The following is a 20501-nucleotide window of genomic DNA, read 5'->3' on the forward strand; positions in this document are numbered from 1 at the left end:
TCCTCGCCCGATCAACCACTGCTCAACCGCACCGTGAGTGAGTGTGTCCCAAGACGCACAACCAATAAAACAAAAAACAAAAAAAACAGCCACGAGGTCCCTCGGTGAAGCACGGCTGATTCTGTGTCGAAGTGTTTGTGTGTGTGTAGTGTCGTCGGTAAACAAACCGGAAAGCCCAGCTGATGACTCAATCCGCGCCATCTGCCACCTGCGAGCAAGGGACAGCAAACGGGGGTTCAAGTGACGTTGATAACTACGACAGATTTTGGGTTAGCGCAATGGAAGTTGTGAAAGATGTGCGTGTCACTCCCCCAGCGTTCCCAGTGCTCCCAGAGAGCTCGGAGATATTCCGAAGGATTCAAGGATTTTTGTTGTTGAGGTCTCTTGCTCTCTCTTGCTCTCTTCATCATCGATTGTTGTTGCAATAGAGCCCTTGGAGATGTTGGGCAGGCACTACCCAGTTTCCAATTCCGAAACTGCGCAGGTTCCATCTGTTGCGCAAGCTCTCGCTCAGCCGACACACCGGTTCTCCTTGCGACGCACCGGTTTTCGCGCCATATAAGTGGACAACGACCGAGCCGCGCTCGCTAGCGGGCTACAGCTGGTGGACGGTTTTGTGTCCGAAGATGGCCGTATGCCAATCATCGCATCAGCGCGCTTCGGCGGGGGGCAGCTTTCCGCCGCTCCGGAAGCGGTGTGTGCTGTGCGATTGAGGCGGCCTGAGCAGCAGGTTTGGCAGGCGCAATAGCAGCAGCTTGGTTCGATTTCCATCTCGAGAGGGTGGGCTCAACTCGTCGGCGCGTGGGACACTGCGCGTTCGGGTTGTCCGGTATGCGCGACAGCCCACACAGTATGTCGGCCGTGTCCGGAGCCGTTACGGAGTCTGCCTGCGCCAAGGTTGCCGTGCTGTGACGGCGGGATGCGGGATCAGGCTCCACGCATACGGCGATTCGGCCCGATAATGATGGTAATTGAATACTCAAGCGCGTGTAGGTAGGTGCCGGAATCCATCTCAAGGTGGTGTGTAGTAGGTGTGTTGCGTATTGATGTTCCAGATGAATTCTGGACATATCTTGGATGATCGGCAGCACTTCAATCAAGAGTTAGTGCGGAAAAGGGTCACGATGACGTCACGAAAACATGACGCTTCATGGGTTTGAGCTAGAGCTTTGAGGAGCTATGGGATATTATATTGAGCTCCAAAAACACTACTCAGGAACTCTGGTATTTTGGGTATTTAAGTTGAGAACATTTACTATCCCAGTTGAGATGACTGAGTTTCGGAGGACCTTCTTCGACAGCTCCACAGGAAGAGTTAGCTTGGTTAACTGAACAGAATTTTAAGCAATTCTTTGCTAAGATGCTGCGGAGCAATGCTCCAAACTTGATCAGTAGGACAACCAATGATATTTTTTGCTGCCTAAGATGAATTCTACACAACTATGTTTTGATGCACGTCATCGGTGTGAGTTTGTTCCAACCGTATGCGAAGACTCTCTAGCAGACGATGCTCCATCGTCTCGAAGCACTTGCTCTGTAGTGCTGTACTACCTTCGCAGGAACTCTGTGGCCATTTCCCACTGTCCTAGGATGAATTCTAGGAACATCTTCTTTGCGTGATCCTCTTTGGGCCCAACGCAACGACTTTGAATACAGCCCTGAGTTGAGGCCATTAAACCACCCGAGAATGATATCCCGAGAGTGCCGAAGGTCCTCCTCCTTTGTTGCGACGATCCCCAACTGTACCCATCTGCTCATCACCACTCACGTGTCACGTTGTGTACGCGGTGTGACGCACGGAGTGTCACTTGCAAAGCCGGGGGCAGGGGTTTGCCCCTGCAGCTCAACGATTTGGTTGCGACAAGGATCGCTCCCACGCTAAATAAAATGCAAACACGCTCAACAACAACCTTCCCAAAAAAAAAAACCTAAAACGGCCACATACGGCACCACGCACGGTCGTCGTCCCAACCAAAACAGCCTCCGCTACCAGAGGCAACACCACCGCTAATATGACCATATTTGTTCTCTTGCGCGCTGTCGGGCGCCAAACACGACGATTTCCATAACGGGTGAGCGGGCGCGCGCGCGCGAAGACACGAACCCGATCAGCTCGCCGCGTGATTGCCGCCCGTTATCGGTTTTGCCTCACACCGAGCAGCGCAGTGCAGTGCGCAGTTTCGAGGGTGGTGGACGGGTGCGTGCGTGTGCGTGCGTGTGTACTTTGCGCTTCGGGGCCATTCTTCCGGGGTGCGTCGGCGCGGTTTGTCATCAGCTGGGCTGGGAGTTGTGGTTTAGTAATTTGCTTTGCCCGCCATCATCTGATAGGTAAACAACAAAAAACACTCTGTGCGCGTTACGAAAACGAATTTTAAAGGAGCAGGGAAAAAAAGCAGACACTCTTCTACCCGCCCGCCCGGGGTCGGTTACGACGGAACGGAAGTTGTTTAGCGCGGAACATTCGTTGCAGTTGTAGTTATAGCAAAAGGAGTTATAGTAAAGGTTGTAGTGCGCGAAAGAAAAACACGCGAAGAAACACGCAGTCAGTGGCCAGTCTGTTTGCTTCGGGGTGTATCCGAAACAGAACAAGATCGAACCGCGCGCCCGTGTCCCAATCAACCTGCGATCTGTGTGGCAGATCGCCTCAGCGAGAACCGATCAACTCGAGCGCGACCGGGTAAGAGATCAGGGCTCGGGGTTCAAGGGACTGGCGCATGTCACAGACTGACGGACTGACGGGCTGCTTCCACTCCACAGATCGGCTCGCCTCAATCAACCACGTCCCGGGTGACGTCAAGGTTGCGGATCGGAACATATCCCGCCCGTCAGGGAGGAACCGGAAAAAGACACCATCAAAGGTAAGATGTTTGGGCCTCATCCAGGGTACGAGTTTAAGAAGGTGTCGGTAATCATTGGATAGTACAAGAGGGCAGTGACTAATGTCCAAGTTTTGACCTATCTCTGTAGTGCTGAACGAAACCTCCTCAGGAACTCTTTGACCATTTCCCAATGTCCTAGGATGAATTCTTGGGTACTTATTCTTGATCCGGGATCACATAAAACGCAAATTGAAACGCACAAACCAACTCCCTCAAAAAAAAAAAAAACAACCACCCACGAACCAAAGAGGTGATTCAACTTGAGCTTCAGGAATGACAACTGGCTAAAAACTGGTTTTTGTCCCACTCGCTCACTGTTCGTCAGACGACTTTTGGGGGAAGTTGTCGCGCCAAATGTCCCCATTGCCATGACATACATCGCGTGAATCGGAAGCGTCTGACCACCGCCCATGGGTCATTCGGATCGGATCGGAAGGTCACCAGGTATCTTCGCGGCTTGAAGCTCATCTCGTGCGCGTCTGTTCCGCTGCTCGCTATATCCTTACGCTGTCCTTCACCCTACAACTAGGTAGACCTAATATTGTTGCCACAAGGTTGCGTCGCGAACCAAAGACTACCCCGGACGAGCGGCTTGCATAATTTGAGGCACACGGTACAGAGGCTAAAATACACCAACACTAGCTGTTACGGTTACGTGGTTCTGGTTCGCTCGCGGACGCGATGAGTCACGCTCGTTTCCTCGTTCATCGATGCCCCGATTGCGCTGGTGTGTCATCCGTCCGGTAACAGGGTGTGCCTGTTTGCGATGTTTTGATGAGGTAATTTGAAACATCACAGAGAGAAAGAGAGAGAGAGAAAGAGAGAGAAGGAGTTACACATTTCAGGAGGTTGAGAGAGTTGTGTGTAAAAATTTGGAAAGATCTCCCCAAACAAAAGTACTTCCAGAACTAAAACGGTTACGTTTGAAATGGTCACGTTTGACAGTACGTCTCTCCCCGGCTACATCCCCCCCCCCCCTTGCAAATAGAATGCGCAACCTCATCCTACGTGCGTCCCTATTACGAAAAGCGATACACCAACGTATCACCACGTGCCCCTTCCCATCGTGCGGTAGCAATCAACATTCCACCCGCGAACCGTCCAGTCCGCTCATGCATTAACCATTCGGACCGTAAAGCCGTACCGCGATCTCGTCGATCAATCGCCGGGGACATCGATTCACACTGTATGTGTGTGTGTGTGTGTCACACTTCCCGCATTCCACCGCCGCACCACATTCCCGGGTTCGTCGCCTAAGTCTTTTTTTCTTTTTTTTGTTTGTTTGCGCATTTTGTTCAACCCTCCACGCTGCTCCACGATGCAGCCAAACCCCCCGAAGGTCAACCTTGTTGCGGGTGCACTTATCGCGGCTGGACGCATTTAAAATGTGCGCACCGGATCAACCGGAGTGATCAACCAGTATGGGAATGGCATGCTGTGGCTGTGTGTGTGTGTGTTTGTGCGCGGATGTGGGATGGTACGAAGAATGTCTGTCAGGCCGCGGCCAACCGCATCAACGTCCCATATATGAGCGCGGGTCCATTGCATATGCGAGAGCGTTATTCAAATTCGTTTGCGCGCGCGATGCGTCGCTAAAGGTCGCAGCACAGTTGTGTGACACTCTTGTTTTGCGTGCGTTTGCGGTTTTTTTTTTGTTGTAAGATGGCGTACCGAGACAGGCATTAGTTACACGCGCACAGTTGACATCTGTGGGTGTTTTGTAGGTTTGCACGATCGGGTTTGACCCGATGCATGTAATTAGGCTGCCTCGGAAGCGGCACCGTTCTGTGATGCTGCCGTTTGTCTGGATTGATTATTTGTCGGCAGTCGGTTCGGCCGGCCGATTGGTTCGTGGTGGGGCGGTCCCGAGGGACGAGCACGACGACGCAATCGTGTGACATTGAGAACGGCTTTATTGAGCGATCCGAGCGGTAATTTATGATAGGGAGAGAGCGAGAAATAGATAGAGAGAGAGAGAAAATCGCTATAAAACGGAATGTGCCATAAAGTACACTTAGCGCCAATGAAGTGTTTCACGAGGTGCTGACACCTTGAGCAATAAAGTGTAGGTTAGCGCATTCAGATTCCGTATGCTTGTTAGTGGTGTAGCCACGTAGCAGTGTGGTCTGTATTTATCTTTTCTGCTTTGTAATACAGTGTGTAAAATATATATAAGCATTTTTTGTATTATTGATTCAATCTTGAAATGCCGTATCATTCAGCAATGATTCAGCAAATCAAATGGCAGCCAATAGAAGTACCTACCAAAAGCTTTGTTTGCGTTTGTTGGGGGAGCTAATAACCTATTTTAGCCGTGAAGTTCACATGTGCTGATATTGCTTATTTGTGATTGTTACGGACAACAATCATTAGTCGAGTCTTGAACACGTGTTGAATCGTGCGAATGGATAAGTCATAAAAAGATCGAAAAAAGGGAATTCGTAGAATGAAGTTTGACGTACTGAACCAAAGCGCCAGAAAATATTCAGAACATTTATTGCATGTGCTGCTATTTTCTCTTCTCTTTGTGTGCCCACTGATAGCAATGGGGAGTTTTACGTATCAAGTTAGCCTTTTTTCTATGGACTCAGACAGTAGGCGGCTGTAATCGCGTCAACACTCCATACAAAACCACACGCCAAACTCACTCGCATCAGATTTTCAGCTTAGATGATTTCAGCCTAAAAAAAAGTAAACAAACGCCAAATATTGATTTTTTGGCTGAAGCCTAAATATTTTGTAGAGAAAGGTTTAGATATTTTTCAATCTATTTAAAGTACTATAACACGCAACATTGTTTCAAAACATATTGTGGAATATATACAGCCCGGATGATGAATTTTGTTCCACTAATGAACTGCAATTTCAGCTTTCTGGCTTAAAGTATAGAAATCGCCAAAAGAGGTTAAAAAATGATACGAAGTATCATATTGCATAGCTTCAGGCGTTTAGAAGAAAACAAAAAAAGAAAATGTTTGCTTAGGCCCATAAAAAGATCACTATTTATTACATAGCATAGCTTTAGGCGCCTTCTTTGAGAGAATGATATTATTGGACAAAAAATCCCTTAAACAGGTGGTCCACGAGGTAAAAGGCGCGGAATTGGAGACACGCTCTTTTCTAGACATGCCAGTTATTTGAGTGAATTAAACTGATTTGACACGTCAATTGGTAAATGTAAAATAAATTACCTTTTAGTCGAGTTTTAAACTTCATTCAAACATGTACAACATGGTGCAACTTGCATTGCACTGTGATGGGATCCGAAGCCCTCCGAGGGATAATACAGGCTCCCCCATCCAACTCCTATTCCAACACGTCCTCGTCGTGCAGAGTGGTAACATGTGCCACCACATATCCAAGCTTGGGTACACGAGCTTGACCCAACCCCTTGGGTGGATGGTGGCATATGGTGAGCCAGGAGGGGGGGGGTGAGTAACCCGGGAAACTGGGTGCCTGGACGTCTGGGGGGGGGGGTTGCAACCCGACGCTAAACAAAACGGTCACGTTAGCGCGGGGCCCGTCACCCAGCCCCATGAGTTAACCGAATACGGAAAGCGACAGAAATTTTCGAAACAACATGGTAATCATAGCTACCATTTTCAACAAAATTACTCAAAAATTAGATTGTTCTACTGGAAATTGACTTATACCAAATTCAGAGATGCGCATTAAAAGCGTTTCCCCCGGACAAACTGGAACTAGATACATTTACCGCTTTATTGAACGTTTTTTTAAACATCACCATCTGTTCAACTGAGATATAGCAACGGTTGTTGTGTCAATGAAGAAGAAGAAGAAGAAGAAGAATGGACAAGAATGCATATTAACTACGACTACTCCAGAGATTCCTGAGAACATGTGGATTAGCCGTGAAATGATTCATTCCATGTTTAAGAAAAAAAAACTTTAAAGTCATCGAGGAGTTCTAGTTCAAATTCTAATTCTAGATGACTACTGTAGATTCTACCACGACGTCTCTAATATCCTACGAGCATCTTCAACATTTTGAGGACATCGTTGGGTTCTAAAATCCCCCCTCATTCCCCTACACCCACAACTTCTGAACACTCTGGCAGTCTCCGGTTGCATCTGCATCGTTAGTTCGCGCGTTCGCACAGACTGGGTTTTTCTACAGAGATTCTTCAGACATGAAAAACTTACCGTGAAATGACATTGTCAGGTTAAAAAAAAGAAGACCTGTAGACCTGTCCTTTAAAATTCTGTGAGTGTTCTAGTTCGAATTCCCGTTCTAGTTGAGCACTGTAGATTCTACCACGTCGTCTCTAATACCCCACGAGCATCTTCAATATTTTGAGGTCCTCGTTGGATCCTGAAATCCCCTCTCATTCCCCTGCACCTCTAAACTTCCCTAAATTACATTGGCAGCCTCCGGTGGCCTCTGCATCGTTAGTTCGCACAGCCACATGGACAGTGAGCGGGCACAGCTTTCACGGTGCCACACCGTTTAGCCGAGCGTTTAAATACCCTGCTTGCGTGCAATGACTTTTTACTGACTCTTCCCTCTTGCAAACCCCCGACCCCACCTCCTGCTTCGGTTCTAATCAACCTGCACATTAATGTCCCTTTCTCTCGCCATGCATCGCTGCCGTTTACGATCCAAACGACACTGCTTTGCTGACCGCACACACAACCAGAAGGGACCCGGCTACACCCCCTCCCCCAACTGCCTGTGCCGGTCGGCACCAAGATTTATTAGACTTCCTATTGCACCCCCCAATACGGTTGGTCGCGCGCTTTTACGACCCATCGACGACGACGATGATGATGGGCAATCGAACTGTCCGTGTCCTTGAGAATGTGCACGCTGGTGGCGCACGGAGCTAGTAGCTGGTTACGAATGAATATTATCTTTTTGTTGTTGTTCTTCTTCTTCTTGTCTAGCGACCCAAATGGTGCAGCGAGAGACGGACACGGTAGCGGCCCGCCGCTCGAAGCGCTCCATCGGCGGCGGAGCGCCGGACGCGGAGCCACCGAACGCCATCGTCAGCGAGCAGCGGTACGAGGGGCTCGCCCTAGAGGGTGCCGCCCCTGCACCACCCCTGCCAGTGGTAAGTGTGTGTGCGATTTTTCCCTTCATCTTCATAAACAGAAAAAAACGCCCCATCCACGTGGTTGTTGTTACGCATCGATCGGCCCGAGCATACATTTAGGCGCAGTGGTCCGGCTCAAGAAGAACGAGAATCGTTCCGATTGGAGGGGGGGGAGGTGGAACCCCACAACATTCTTGGCTCCGTCCTCGACCTCCCCCCCCCCCCCCCTCTCCCACAACCACACTCACACGCACAACTGTCCGGGGTCTTTAAGAGGCGTCATATCAGTGACTTAGATCTCTGGCTTAGTGTACTTACCACCGGATCGAATTACAAACAAACAAACAGTCACACACGCACACACATACATGGTGCGTTGTGCAATGGGTCAACTGAGTGTTGCATAACTCACGCGCGCACACACACCGAGCGGATTGGCAACGGAACCGTGAGAGCTAGAACGTGCGACGCCCATGACGCGTCGTGACAGATTATGGCAGTGTGTGTGTGTGTGTGTGTGTGTGTGTGTGTGTGTGTGTGTGTGTGTGTGTGTGCCACGTGTAGTCCGGCAGTTTGAAGCAGACTGCAAAAAAAAACCACCAGAACCGGAACGCAGTGGGATCGCTTTACGCCGCAAGGAATGGATACGCAAGGAGGCCCTCGGATTGTTGAAACGAGATCGAAACCCCCACCCCCCCCCCCCCCACCCTCTCATCCACGAGAAGGGAGTGCAGCGGGGCGGAACCTTTTCGTCGTGATCGTGACTGGCGCTGCACGAACCAAAGCCGCGCAAGGGTAACGCGCGAGAGTAACGCTTCACACACGATGTGTGTGTGTGTGTCTGTGTGTGTGCGTGAGTGTGTGGCGTGTAGTAACGCAGTAACGAAAGGTAAACACACAAACACACACTCTTCCACCCTGCTGCTTGCACCACCGTGCAGGCACCCCGCAGGTTTACTAAAATCAGGCTGTGCGAACCGGGCCACCTTTAGTCGCTTCGTACTCCCCCATCGTGCTTGTTCGATGAGCTCGATGTGGCTCGTTTCTTTGAACTAAGCGTGCGTGTGTGTGTGTGTGTGTGAAGTGTGCGTTTTTTTTATCGCAAAGGAGCAATACAACAGTCCGAACAGGATAATCGCAGCAGCGGAGAAGAGAGTGCGCACCGGGGGCTGTGATCGTTTATTCGGCTTTAGGGATAGACGATCGGCAGAACAAAGCGAACCGGGTGCGACAGCGGCAAACAACAGGTCCGGCTTCGGTTCAATACACTCGCTCGCTCTCGCTCTCTCTTATCAGTTCAACTGCCTGCGGCACGTGCAGAAACGGCGTTCCAAGTAGTCAATTACGGTGGCACACGGTTGACCGGGTTGAAGCAGCTCAATCAAAACTCGGCCCCAGCGTTCTATGTGCAAATCTGTGGCCGCCTACTCCTTCCCACCCGTCAACCACGAGTGCCTTTTGTAAAAGCGCATCTTCGCACGTTTGTGACGAAAGCTCCAGTTGTTGCATAAGGCCCGCCTTTTGTTTTGATCTAGCGGCAGCGGCACCAGCAGTGCTGTCTTAGTGATGGGTAAAGTTTACCGAAAATTTCGCAACCGACTCCGGAAAGGTAGGCCCGCCTAGCATTATCTGGAGTCGTTCGGAATTATATGGAGTCTTACGGAGTCGTCCCAAGTTCGGGGTCCTCCGGCGTCGCCCAGAGACGGAGTCGTCCGGTGTCGTTCAGAGTCGTCCAGTGTCGTTCAGAGTCGTCCGGTGTCGTCTGGAGTATTCTGGAGGCTTCCGGAGTCGTCCCAAGTCCGGGGTCATCCGGCGTCGCCCAGAGACGGATTTGTCAGGTGTCGTTAAGAGTCGTCCGGTGTCGTTCAGAGTCGTCCGGTGTCGTCTGGAGTATTCCGGAGTCTTCCGGAGTCGTCCGAAGTCCGGGGTCGTCCGGCGTCGCCCAGGGACGGAGTCGTCCGGAGTCAGCGCCTGGAGTCGTCCGGAGCCAAAGCCGTCTGGAGTCGTCTGGAGTCGTCCGGTGTTGTCCGGAGTTGTCCGGAGTCGTCTGAAGTCGGTTGGAGTTGTCCGGGGTCGGCCAGAGTCGGAAACAGAAACAAAGGCCTGAATCCGAAATGCACGCACAAAGTGAAAGACAAAAAAACATTGCGAACGACTTCGGGTGGACTCTGTACGACTCTGTACGACCCCGGACAACTCCGGACAACTCCGAACGACTCCAGACGACTCCAGGCGGCTGTGACTCCGGACGACTCCGTCCCTGGGCGACGCCGGACTACCCCGGACGGAACTATTGGTTCCGATGTTGCCGGAGTCGAAATCTGACTAACAATAATCGCCAGTCAGATCGAAGTTTTGTGTGCCTGTCTGAGAGCACACCACTATGCCGCTCAGCTTACTCAGCCACCAGCCAGCTCCAGCAGGCTGTCCGTTCCGCTCCGGCGTGCACCGCGTGCCGGCTGGAGTACGCGCTGGTGGGAGTTCTTTTGCCTGTGGAGTCTGCTTGGCTTGACGATTTCTCACTCATTCATTTTCCGCTTTTTGTTTGCGTTGCTCACTTTTGGGAGATGGAACGCGGGTACACGACCGATTGGGACACGACCCCACCTGAACGCGGGCACCACTTGGGCAGGTTGCAGGGCGCCAATCAACACACCAAGACCACGAGCAACAAACAGCAGAAAAAAGGGCTCGGCCACCCGGTTTTGCGCCCTAACGCGCTGTGCTGCGCATGCCCCAGTTCTACCGAGACCCTCCCCGCTCCCATGCCCACCGGCAGAAAAGTGCACTGTGTCTGTATGTGTGTTTGTGTGAAGTTCGAACGAAAGTGAAAACGCAACACGTTTTGGCGCGCGCACTCCAACTTCTAACATCTTCTGTTGTAGAGGGGGGGGGGAGGGCGTGAGCAGAGGGTGGAAGTTGAGGGGATAGTGTTGGAATGGAGATGGCAATGAGTAACGGCACAAGTGCGCGCACCGCGTGAACCTTGCCCTTCTCTTAACCTCCACTCTGCGCGACCACCGCGACATCCCCCAACATGCCCCCACCCACCCAGCTCGACAAAACGAGCCGTGACGGAAGGTGCACAACACACAACAAAAAAAAACCGCACGACATCGCAAAACAAAACACACATACACACAGCACCGTGCACGCCTCATCGTGTTGGACGAGACAGAAGAGGATGGGTTGGGTGGGGGGGGGGGGAAGGTTCTCCAATAGACAACCTCCCACCCCACAACAACAACAAGGCGAGCCGCGTGAGCGAGACAGGGAATCTTTCGTGCGCGAGCAAGATGGCGCTAGGCGTAATTGGCCGCTCGAATCGAACGTGCGACAGAACCGCAGAAGGGGCAGGCAGTGGGGGAGGGATGGAGGGAGGAAATGTGAGAATTTTCCTTTTCGTGCGTGCACGCCGCTCCACACGGTCTGTCTGTCTGTGTGTGTGTGTGTGATGGGGTCTGCGGGGGAAGGAGTAGGAAAGGGGGGAGTGTTGCAGATGGGAGGGCTTATACGTGTGTGTGTCGTGGCCACGGCTGCCGCCAGCTCCAGCTGATCCGCCAGCGGTTGGCCAGCCACGGCCAGTCAGTAACGTTCCTCCGTCCAGCTTGGCCGCCCGCGTTTGGGGTCGGTGGGGAAGTTTGTCGCGCCAGAATGTGTGCCCAGGCGCAACAGTGACCCGGTGTGTGTCCCACTAGAACTGTGTGTGTGTGTGTGTGTGCAACGGTGGGACATCTTCAAACTCCAAGCAAAACGACATCAACCAGCATAAGAAGAACCTTTTTTTTTTTATTTGACGTTGGAACTTCAAACATCAGTCCCCCCAAAAAAACGACCATCAAAACGGACTTCTTGTTGGAAGTTGGAGCTGGCAATAAGGTTGACCGAAAGTGAACGGACAGTCCGGGGCACCTTGGGTCCGTTGCCGAGCGGTGTGTGACAGTCGCTAGCGGAAAAATAAAACCACGGAATTCCACTCCCGTTAGTGTCTTCGTGCGCGTGTGTGTGTGTGTTTGTGTGTGATTGGTGCGATGATCGCACACCGGAACCGCACCGGAAACGGTGCGCGCACCATAATCCGGGTTCGGGCATAGTTTTTTTTTTGCAGAGTCGATGTGTTCTTGGTGGGGGAGGGAGAGTTACCGAGGAAGGTAGTAGAGGATGTCTATGTATGGTGGTCTTGTGGAATTTTGGACGAATAATAATGCAATTAGACATCCGGACCACTACCTGGAGGAGTAAGCGTTGTCTAGGCAATTGCCAACGGGGGGTTTGGATTTGATATTGGACATCATCAGGAACTCCAATAAAAGAAGTGTGCTTCACCATCTCTTCCGTTTGGTAGTCTGCTGCTGATTTTATTGCTCTTGTGAGTTAGCATTTGGAATGTTCTTCAGAGCTAGTGCGACCTCCCAACATTCCCAGGCTTTCTTGCTCTTCTTCAAATGTTGACTACAGTCATGGAAGTCTATAATATCCCGATGTCAGGTAGAAGAAAATGAATATTTCCTCAGCAGACTGATGAAAGTTCTTAAGGAACATTGTTTTTGTTAATCAGCAGGAACTACCCGTAGTTACTAGCACACTTTTATCTTCCTTATGCTGCAGCCTGCAATGTTGCTCAGACTTGGACATTTTGAAATACTGAAACCAGCGGAACAATGGCACGCTCACACATCGTCGTGACATGGCCTGATCAACAATAATTCTCTAGGATGATCGGTCCCTGGCTACACCCTACCATCCCTGTAGACACCCGATCTCCTCCAGGGTTTGCTTCTCCTGATCCAGTCATCAATGCTCATTGAAGTCATTGAATAAGTGATCGAATGATTTAGTATCCGCCTTAATAGTCCCCGAAATCGACCAATTAATTTTGTTTTGTATACGTGGTTTAAAGGCATGCAAGCCAGTTTCATCGTAATTACAAACTTTGTTTATCTGATTTCCAAATTAAATTTGAATAAATTACAACAGATCAAGCGTTCATCAAATCTTGGTATCGAAACGCTAGAAACACTCGCCAATATACCACACACCTGTGCACAATAGTCCTACCGGTTAGTATCGATTGTTAGTATCGAAACTCTTGTTTGCCTGAGAGATTATTAAACATCAAGAAATTGCTCAATGTTAACAGATCGTGCTCTTGATTTCCCATCGACGCCACAAAATGTGTCAGCGACACAAATGATATTACTCGTAATGGGAGGTATTTATTGAGCATTTAGATTTGCTCGTTGTGCGCAGTGCTTAATATGAGGGATTCCACTGTACATAGAAGAGGAATAAAGGCAGATGTGATATTCCTGAAGTTTGCATGATGCGCAACTAAAGCGTCTGAATGCATCTGGCTGAAGAATATAACTTCTAAAAGGAAATAAATGGAGTTTTTTTTTGGTGTTTTTTTTTTTATTGTCATTGGAGATCATCAGGAACTTCAATGAAAACTTCACGAATGTCATAGAGTGTATGTTTGTGCCCAAGCGAGCCCCAATATCTTCCTCCTCCAATGCTCCAAAACTCAAAGCCAAACCGTGTACGATCCTTTTCGGAGTGTGCCATATCGTACCCCGTGATCGATCGCGTACGACAGGCGTGACAGGCCTGTCGGACGCTACCCGCCCCCAAAGATACAGACACACACACACACACCTTTGGCCACATGCCGGACCAGCAGGAATTGTAGGGGCGCACCATAATTGGCTCTCCGACAGAGAGAATTGAGAAAAAACGGCACGGTTGGCCACCACACCCCGAATTAGTTTGTGCAGGGCAGTACGCCCAGTTTCCCCGGCTAGCCGTCCAGGGTCCAAAAGGGCGTTCGTGCCAGCGTGCCGTCCAGCCAAACTGGACCACCCCCCCCCCCCTCCCCCCCAAGGGTCCGTTTGCTTGAAGACGTCGCGTCAACTGTCGCGCCCACCACCAGCCCCACAATCACCACGCGGTTCGGCAGAGATGGTGCAATACATAGCGCGCACACACACACGCGCACGAGAGTGTTCTGTTTATTTTAGCGATTATCATTGTCACGAAGAAGAAGTGCGCATTGCACAATGTTTCTGCGCGCGGGCAGGGAAAACGGGCGAAGGAGAAGAAAACCAAAAAAAAAAGGTCACACAGTTGGTGGACAGTTTGCTGTGCCGGAGTGCCGGAGGTTTTTTTTTTGTTTACCGATTGTAAAAACCCTTTGTCGTCCGAGGGGGAATGTCGTCACAGGTGTGACATGCCAGAGTGACACATTGCCTGCCACAGGGACACTCCAGCAACACTTTGTTTGTTTGTGTTTTTTTTGTGCTGTTTCGTTTGTTGTTGATGTAAATGTAAATACTCTCGCCCGTCGTGAGCGCGAAAACCATTAGCCGGAGGGGAGGAATGTGTGGCTCCAGTGGCTCACTTTCCCACCCCACCCCGGCAAGCGTCTTCACTCGGGGCCGGTGCAGCCGGCGTGAGCGATCCATAACGCACTCGCGTGACCTTAGCGTTTGCCTCAATGCCCCCTTCACGCACACTATTTATCGCTTCTTCACTTTACGTACGGGGGGGAGGGGGGGAGGTGGGTATGGGTGGAAGGGGGTTAGTGGGCTCATTAAAAAACAATTCTCACCCGCTCACCGCGAGACCTTCGGTGGCCGTAATTTTCCCGCCCGCAAAGTGTGGCCACCACCGCCACCGCCACCGCCTTCATCACCGTTCGGCCTAATGGTCTGCCGAGGTGACGATCGGGGGCGATACGGTGAGCAAGGGAGGGGTAGGAATGGTTCGCGCTTTTATTGGTATGCTTGACATTTTACGAGCCATTCCGGTCGGTGAGGTGCCTTCCCCCCTCCTACCGGTGACCTCCGAGGCATCCGGAGCGGAGCAGCGTGGTAGCAGCGCTCCCCTTGGTTAGGCCTGCGAACCCGCGCGGTGTCAGTTTATCTACGCCTGTCCGTGCTTATCGATCGTTCCTGTGTGGCCCAGCAACCAACTGGGTGAAACAGAAGAAAGACAAAGAGAAAGAGAGAGAGAGAGAGAGAAAGAAAGAGAAAGAGAGAATCCCACAATGGAATGTGGCGAGTCCTGTGCTCATCCTTACCCGTGCGACTGTTGCAGGTTAGGCTAGACGCACCAATACAGACGCAAGAAAGTGTTTTTTTATACCAAAAAAAAAAGCAACACCAACGAGTGCGAGTGATAGACAAAGCAATTGTGTGTGTGTGTGTTGGTTTGTGATCTCTGGCGCATTAAACACTTAGACACTTGGAAAAGGGGGAGGCGGCCCCTGCAGTGTGCGAATGGTGGTAATACTGATCGTGCTGCCAGGAACATGCCACCAGCATACGCAACCATGGGCGCCACCGCCGGCACCACCGGCACCGACCAAAGCGGCTGAGCCGGGCCACCAGCGGCGGGCGCGGGACCGGCCGCCACCGGCGACGCACCGTGCCGCGCACGGGCGCCGCAAGCCCGGCACCAGACGGAGCGCCCGCCCGTTCCGCCCGGAAGAGGATGGCGACCTGCGGCGGCCACCGTCGCCGCACCTGCTCGATGCGAACAACAACCACCGTCCGGCGGACGGGCTGCGCTACCTCTCACGAGTAATCATTTCCGACGACTTTTCGCAGGTGGAGGTCAAGACGGCGGTGCCGGACGAGGCCGAGGTCGAGGCAGTGAACCGTGAAGGTGAGTGCACTGGCGGTTCCGCGTGTGCATTGCATACGGGCGGGCGCAGTCGTGACTGGTGATGGGACAGCTGTAGCTTTTCGTCGGAATCGATGCCGACTAGCTGCGAAGTTTGCTGGAATCGATTCCGGATAGTAGGTTGGGAGCCAATACCGGCTCCAAAATTGGTTCCGGAATCGGCTTCGGAATCATCTCCAGAATCGAAGTCGGCTCCGGAATTAGTTCCGGAATCGGTTCCGGAATTACTTCCGGAATCGGTTCCGGAACTAATTCCGGAATCGGCTCCGGGAATAAGTTCCGGAATCGGCTCCGGAATTCGTTCCGGAATCAGCTCCGGAATTGGTTCCGGAATCGGCTCCAGAATTAGTTTCGGAATCAGAATCGGTTCCAGAATCGGAATCGGCTTCGAAATCGTCAGTTTTGGCATCTTCATAAGAATAGGCGTTTGGGTCCAATGATGCTACGTATTGATAGCTGCAAAGAATTCAAATTTTCTTGTAAACGATCTATTCTCATGGAGATTAATTCTCATTCCAGAGCTAATTCCAATTCTGGAGTCAATTTTGACTCGGTTTTCGGAGCAAATTGCGATTCCCAGGGTCGGTTCCGATTCCGCAGACGATTCTGATTGCAGATTCGTAGTCAACTTCGGAATTGAAATCGGTTGCGGAATCAGAATCGGTTTCAGAATCGGAATTGGCTCCGATATCAGAATCAGCTTCGAAATTGGAGTCTGTTTCCGTATTTCCATAAGAATAGGCTTTTGGGTCCAATGATGCTATGTATTGATAGCCGCAAAGAATCCAAATTTACTTGTAAACGAGCCATTCTCATGGAGATTCCTGCACTGATTTCGCTTCAGAAACTCCTATTCTAAGAACTGCTTCTCCTTCCGGGGCTAATTCCAATTCTGGAGTCAATTCTGATTCCGTTTCCGGAGCAAATTGCGATTCCCAGGACGATTCAGACATCGGAGCCGATTCTAATTCCGGAATTGATTTTGGATTCGGAGTCGAATCCGGTATCGGAATCCAATTCAGCATCGGAACCGGCTCCGGAATTGATTCCGAACACAGAATCGGAATCGGAAAGGTCCGATTACGCGCTCCCACCACTAGTCGTAGCGTGTTAGCGTGTGCCTACATTTAGGCGCAATGCTTCGCTGCTCGAGGAGTGTTTTGCCAATTAATTTAGTTTTTTTATTAATTTTACTTGGTTTTTCTTCACCAACCATTTGTCCTTATCTTCCTCCTACCCTCCCCCCTCAACCCTTCCTTCCCTTCCACATTCCGCGCCATACCCGGCTGCAGAGGAAATCATTAAGAAGCGAAAGACGGAGCTAACGACGACGCGCCAGATCGAGACGCGCGTCAAGCGGCAGCTACTGTTCGAGGATGGCAAGGTGGTGGAAGATTCGGGCCCGATCGTGTCGACCAACACGACCGAGGACACCGACAAACAGGAAACGGTACAAACCGAGGTAAGGACGCGATCGCGGGCTCGAAAATGGGTGGATTACAAATTCTTTGATTTTATTTTCCCATTGCTTCTCAGCACCGTACCCTGGGCGATCCGGCGGAGGTGGGCGAGGGCGAGCCGTCCGGTAACCGGCTGGCCGGTACCGGGGAGCTGAGTGGCGGCCCCCACCCCCAGCAACCGGCGTCCCCGGCGGTCGATAATGTAGTCAGCGGCAGCATCGCACCAAAGACGACCGGCGGCACCGCCATCAGCGTAGCGCGCCCTCCCGACGGTTTGCTGCGCAACATCAAGGAGGAGGTGGTGGTGTCCCGGGAGGAAACCAAGGAGCGGACCGAGGTGACCGAGCAGAAACATTTCGGCGACTTTAGCGACGACGTGAGTATGCGCGACCCCGCCCCAACTTCCGGCTCGGTTTGGAAGCATTTTAAGTTGGGGAGGGTTTTAAAATGGCTAGCGTCTAACTTCCGGGCACCAAGCAGCTGCTTAGCATTGCCCAAACCATATGCGGGAAGCGGTGCAAATGATTGGCCCAACTAGCTCTATAGGCGCAAGGTTAGAACGTGGCCCGTTTTGGCTGGCCGGTTGGAAACTATTTGCTGCGCGGCGACGGTGGCGTCCAAGGTGACGCACCATGTTTGTACCATGTCATCACACTGCTTTATCATGCTTTGCTGGTAGTCCACAATTTCGGCAGCTCCGATACTTTAACGCTGCTGCAATGTTTTCGATCCTGAATACCGAACAGAACGTTATCGAGTTAGAACCAAAGCAACCGTCGGTCTCGAAGGTGTCGATTGGTATCAATGTGCGAAGAAATCGAGGCAGGAAAGGCTAATTATAACCTTTGGCGCTGCTTGATTGATTGATGAACAACGGTTTACTACGGCCGCCCATTGATATATGCTCTACTGGCTCTCTCTCTCTCTCTCTCTCTGTCTCTCTCCAGGGATAAGCGCACCACGGATAGACTCACTCATACCAGATTGCAGGGTTAACAGCTCTACTCACAAACAAATACCTAAATATTGAAGACCTCAACACATTGATACACATAATATCGCACGCTTCTTGATGCTCCTCTACAGCCTGCCCCAAGAAACATACCTAAATAATGCTTTTTTTATGAGTGTGCTAAGCTAACATAGTTTAGTTTGAAGATACTAGATAGTCTTCAAAGTTGTAATACCTGTAAAGATGTTCTGAAGACGCTTATAAGATTGTCTGGTAGAACTAAAATGTTCTTGGGGGTTTGATGGATGTATTTTGAAGATCGTTTTAAGTCCTTGGATATGAGGCTTGAAATGTAAAGATCAATTGATCTTATAAGACTTGTCATTATATAAAGTCTTGGATGAAAGGAACTCGGAACAAACTATACAGGAGATATCGGGTTTGTCTAATTTCTGAGTTAGTCGAAAAGCGAGGTTTTCGTGTAGTTTTGGTTGCGGAAGTTGATTTTATCCCCAGCATCAATTATTAAATATGATTCCGGAAAAAATAGTATAACTTGTTCAAATAACTATCAAATTTCAGAAAAAAACGTATCTCTTAATGTGGGTATATCAGGTACTGCGCATCTTGAAGACTACATGTTTCCTAGTTTAATTGAATTTAGCGAAGTTTAATTTAATTTAGCGTAAATTGTGAGTGTTTTAAACAAATCTGTGTGTTTTTTTGTAAACAATGTTGTTTGTATTACAGGGTTTTCCAGGGGTTCTCATAGTTGTGGGACACTTCCTAGACTCTTTTCCATTGGAAGTGAACTTCATACGTTGGAAATTGAACTCTATGGCACCATTTTTGGAAATTCGTATTGGATTTGTCCAACAAGGGTGCTAGAGAGTCCAATTCCAATTACAATAAGTTCATTTCATGTAAGAAAGAGTCTATAAAGTGTCCCACAGCTATGAGAACTCCTGGAAAACCCTGTATTGAGGCATGCTGATATAGTTCAAATTAATATGAAGTATTTCAACAGTGCTTCAACATTGCTTGGCACGGATTTCTGCAGAAATCTGCCAAATGACAACATTTGGCATTCTTTCCCAAACAATATCATGACTTTATTACCAAGTTCCAGGAAGTCTTAATAGGTAATACAAGACATTCAAATGAAAGCAGGAAGACTTAATGAAATAATGTTATGCTATTTTTAATATACCTAGACCTACGTTGATGATTTTGAATGGTCAAGGTGTTACTTTTCTCTGAAAGGTTCAAAGATGGCTTGTAAAACGATTTCTATTTCATATTCCTAGCTTAGAGTTCAGGCTTCAGTGTGTAGCAGAAAACCCCTGTCAAAACTCGGCACAAAGCCGCTTCCATAGAAAAGGCAAAACCGATCGCTGCTGCTCCCTCATCATCCCGCTTCCTTGCCCAGAAGAGCAGGGGAAGGGATCAATCTAGCTCCCTGGCTAGCTCCGGGCCGCACCCGGACCCCGCCTGCCGTGCCTGTCATCCACTGCTCCGAACAGCCAAATCCGAACCGCAAGCGACAAAGCGAAAGACTTCAATGCCCTTGCAAAGTCACCGGTCAACTGCAGGCGACGAACCCGGTTTCGCTCTGTCCGCCGAGCAGCAGCAGCCCGCCATCGCTCTCGCGCAAACATTCTCGCGCGCTCTCTCTCTCTCTCTCTCTCTCTCTCTCTCTCTCTCTCACACCCTCTCTGCTGCTATGTTTTCATTGTTCGGGCGGCCACTACTAGATTGGAGCACTTCTGGCAGGTTTTCCAGCAGGGCGCATACCGGTTTTGCAAAATAAAAGAAAAAAAAGCAAAGACGAAGGGCCGACCAGGCATCGGCAAAAGGGCTTCGGGTGGGAGGGTATGGTTGTCCCGTGTTCTCAGGCCACCTCAGACCACCTCAAACCGCACACAGGTGCCTGTGCAGTGGCCACCCCAAAATAGCGCTGCCAAAGCTCTGCACACACACACACGCACATGTGCAAACGACATAAAAGAAAAGAAAAGAAAAAAGCATCCCCTTATGAAAGCGTCACTGTTTATTACCTTTGAGCCGCCTTAGACTCGTCGCAGCCTCTGATTGATCTGAGGTGGAACAGTTTCCATTATGTTTGCGCCTTTATTACTCAAGACGTGTGCGCACACACACGCACTCACACACACGCACACAGTGCATAGCAAACATAACAAAACTCGCTCCCGGCAATGTTTTGCTTCCATCACTTCTGAGAGGAGATCAAAGAGGGGGGGGGGGGGGGGGGGGGGGAGAGCTCTGCCATCGATTTTCCACCTTTTTTCTTTGTGGCGAGTTCGTGCCGAGCATCATCAAGAATGTCTGTCTTGCAGCGTCCCGCGTATTACGGGGAGGAGGAGGTCATGCAAAGTAGCTGCTGCTTCCCGGGTTCCCTCTCTTTCGCTCTCTTCTGCTACTATATCAATATACACACACACAAACACAAATA

The 20501-nt window shown here is 50.4% G+C and overlaps 2 protein-coding genes across 2 annotated transcripts in view; one reads left to right on the forward strand and one right to left on the reverse strand.

The window, feature by feature from the left end:
• The window catches only part of LOC120958277 (ephrin type-B receptor 4b), a 261361-nt gene that overhangs the window by 82823 nt on the left and 158037 nt on the right, over positions 1 to 20501 (reverse strand). The gene's annotated exons all lie outside the window — the stretch shown is intronic.
• Positions 1428 to 20501, forward strand: part of LOC120949573 (uncharacterized) — a 31668-nt gene continuing 12594 nt past the window's right edge. The window contains exons 1-6 of the mRNA XM_040366976.2: positions 1428 to 2677; positions 2758 to 2858; positions 7785 to 7951; positions 15541 to 15598; positions 16909 to 17078; positions 17153 to 17452. Of these exons, the coding sequence (XP_040222910.2) occupies positions 7793 to 7951; positions 15541 to 15598; positions 16909 to 17078; positions 17153 to 17452 (687 nt within the window). The 5' untranslated portion in view covers positions 1428 to 2677; positions 2758 to 2858; positions 7785 to 7792. The remainder of the gene's footprint in view (positions 2678 to 2757; positions 2859 to 7784; positions 7952 to 15540; positions 15599 to 16908; positions 17079 to 17152; positions 17453 to 20501) is intronic.

The sequence above is a fragment of the Anopheles coluzzii genome, chromosome X (genome assembly GCF_943734685.1).
Source record: "Anopheles coluzzii chromosome X, AcolN3, whole genome shotgun sequence".
NCBI classification, from domain to species: Eukaryota; Metazoa; Arthropoda; class Insecta; order Diptera; family Culicidae; genus Anopheles; species Anopheles coluzzii.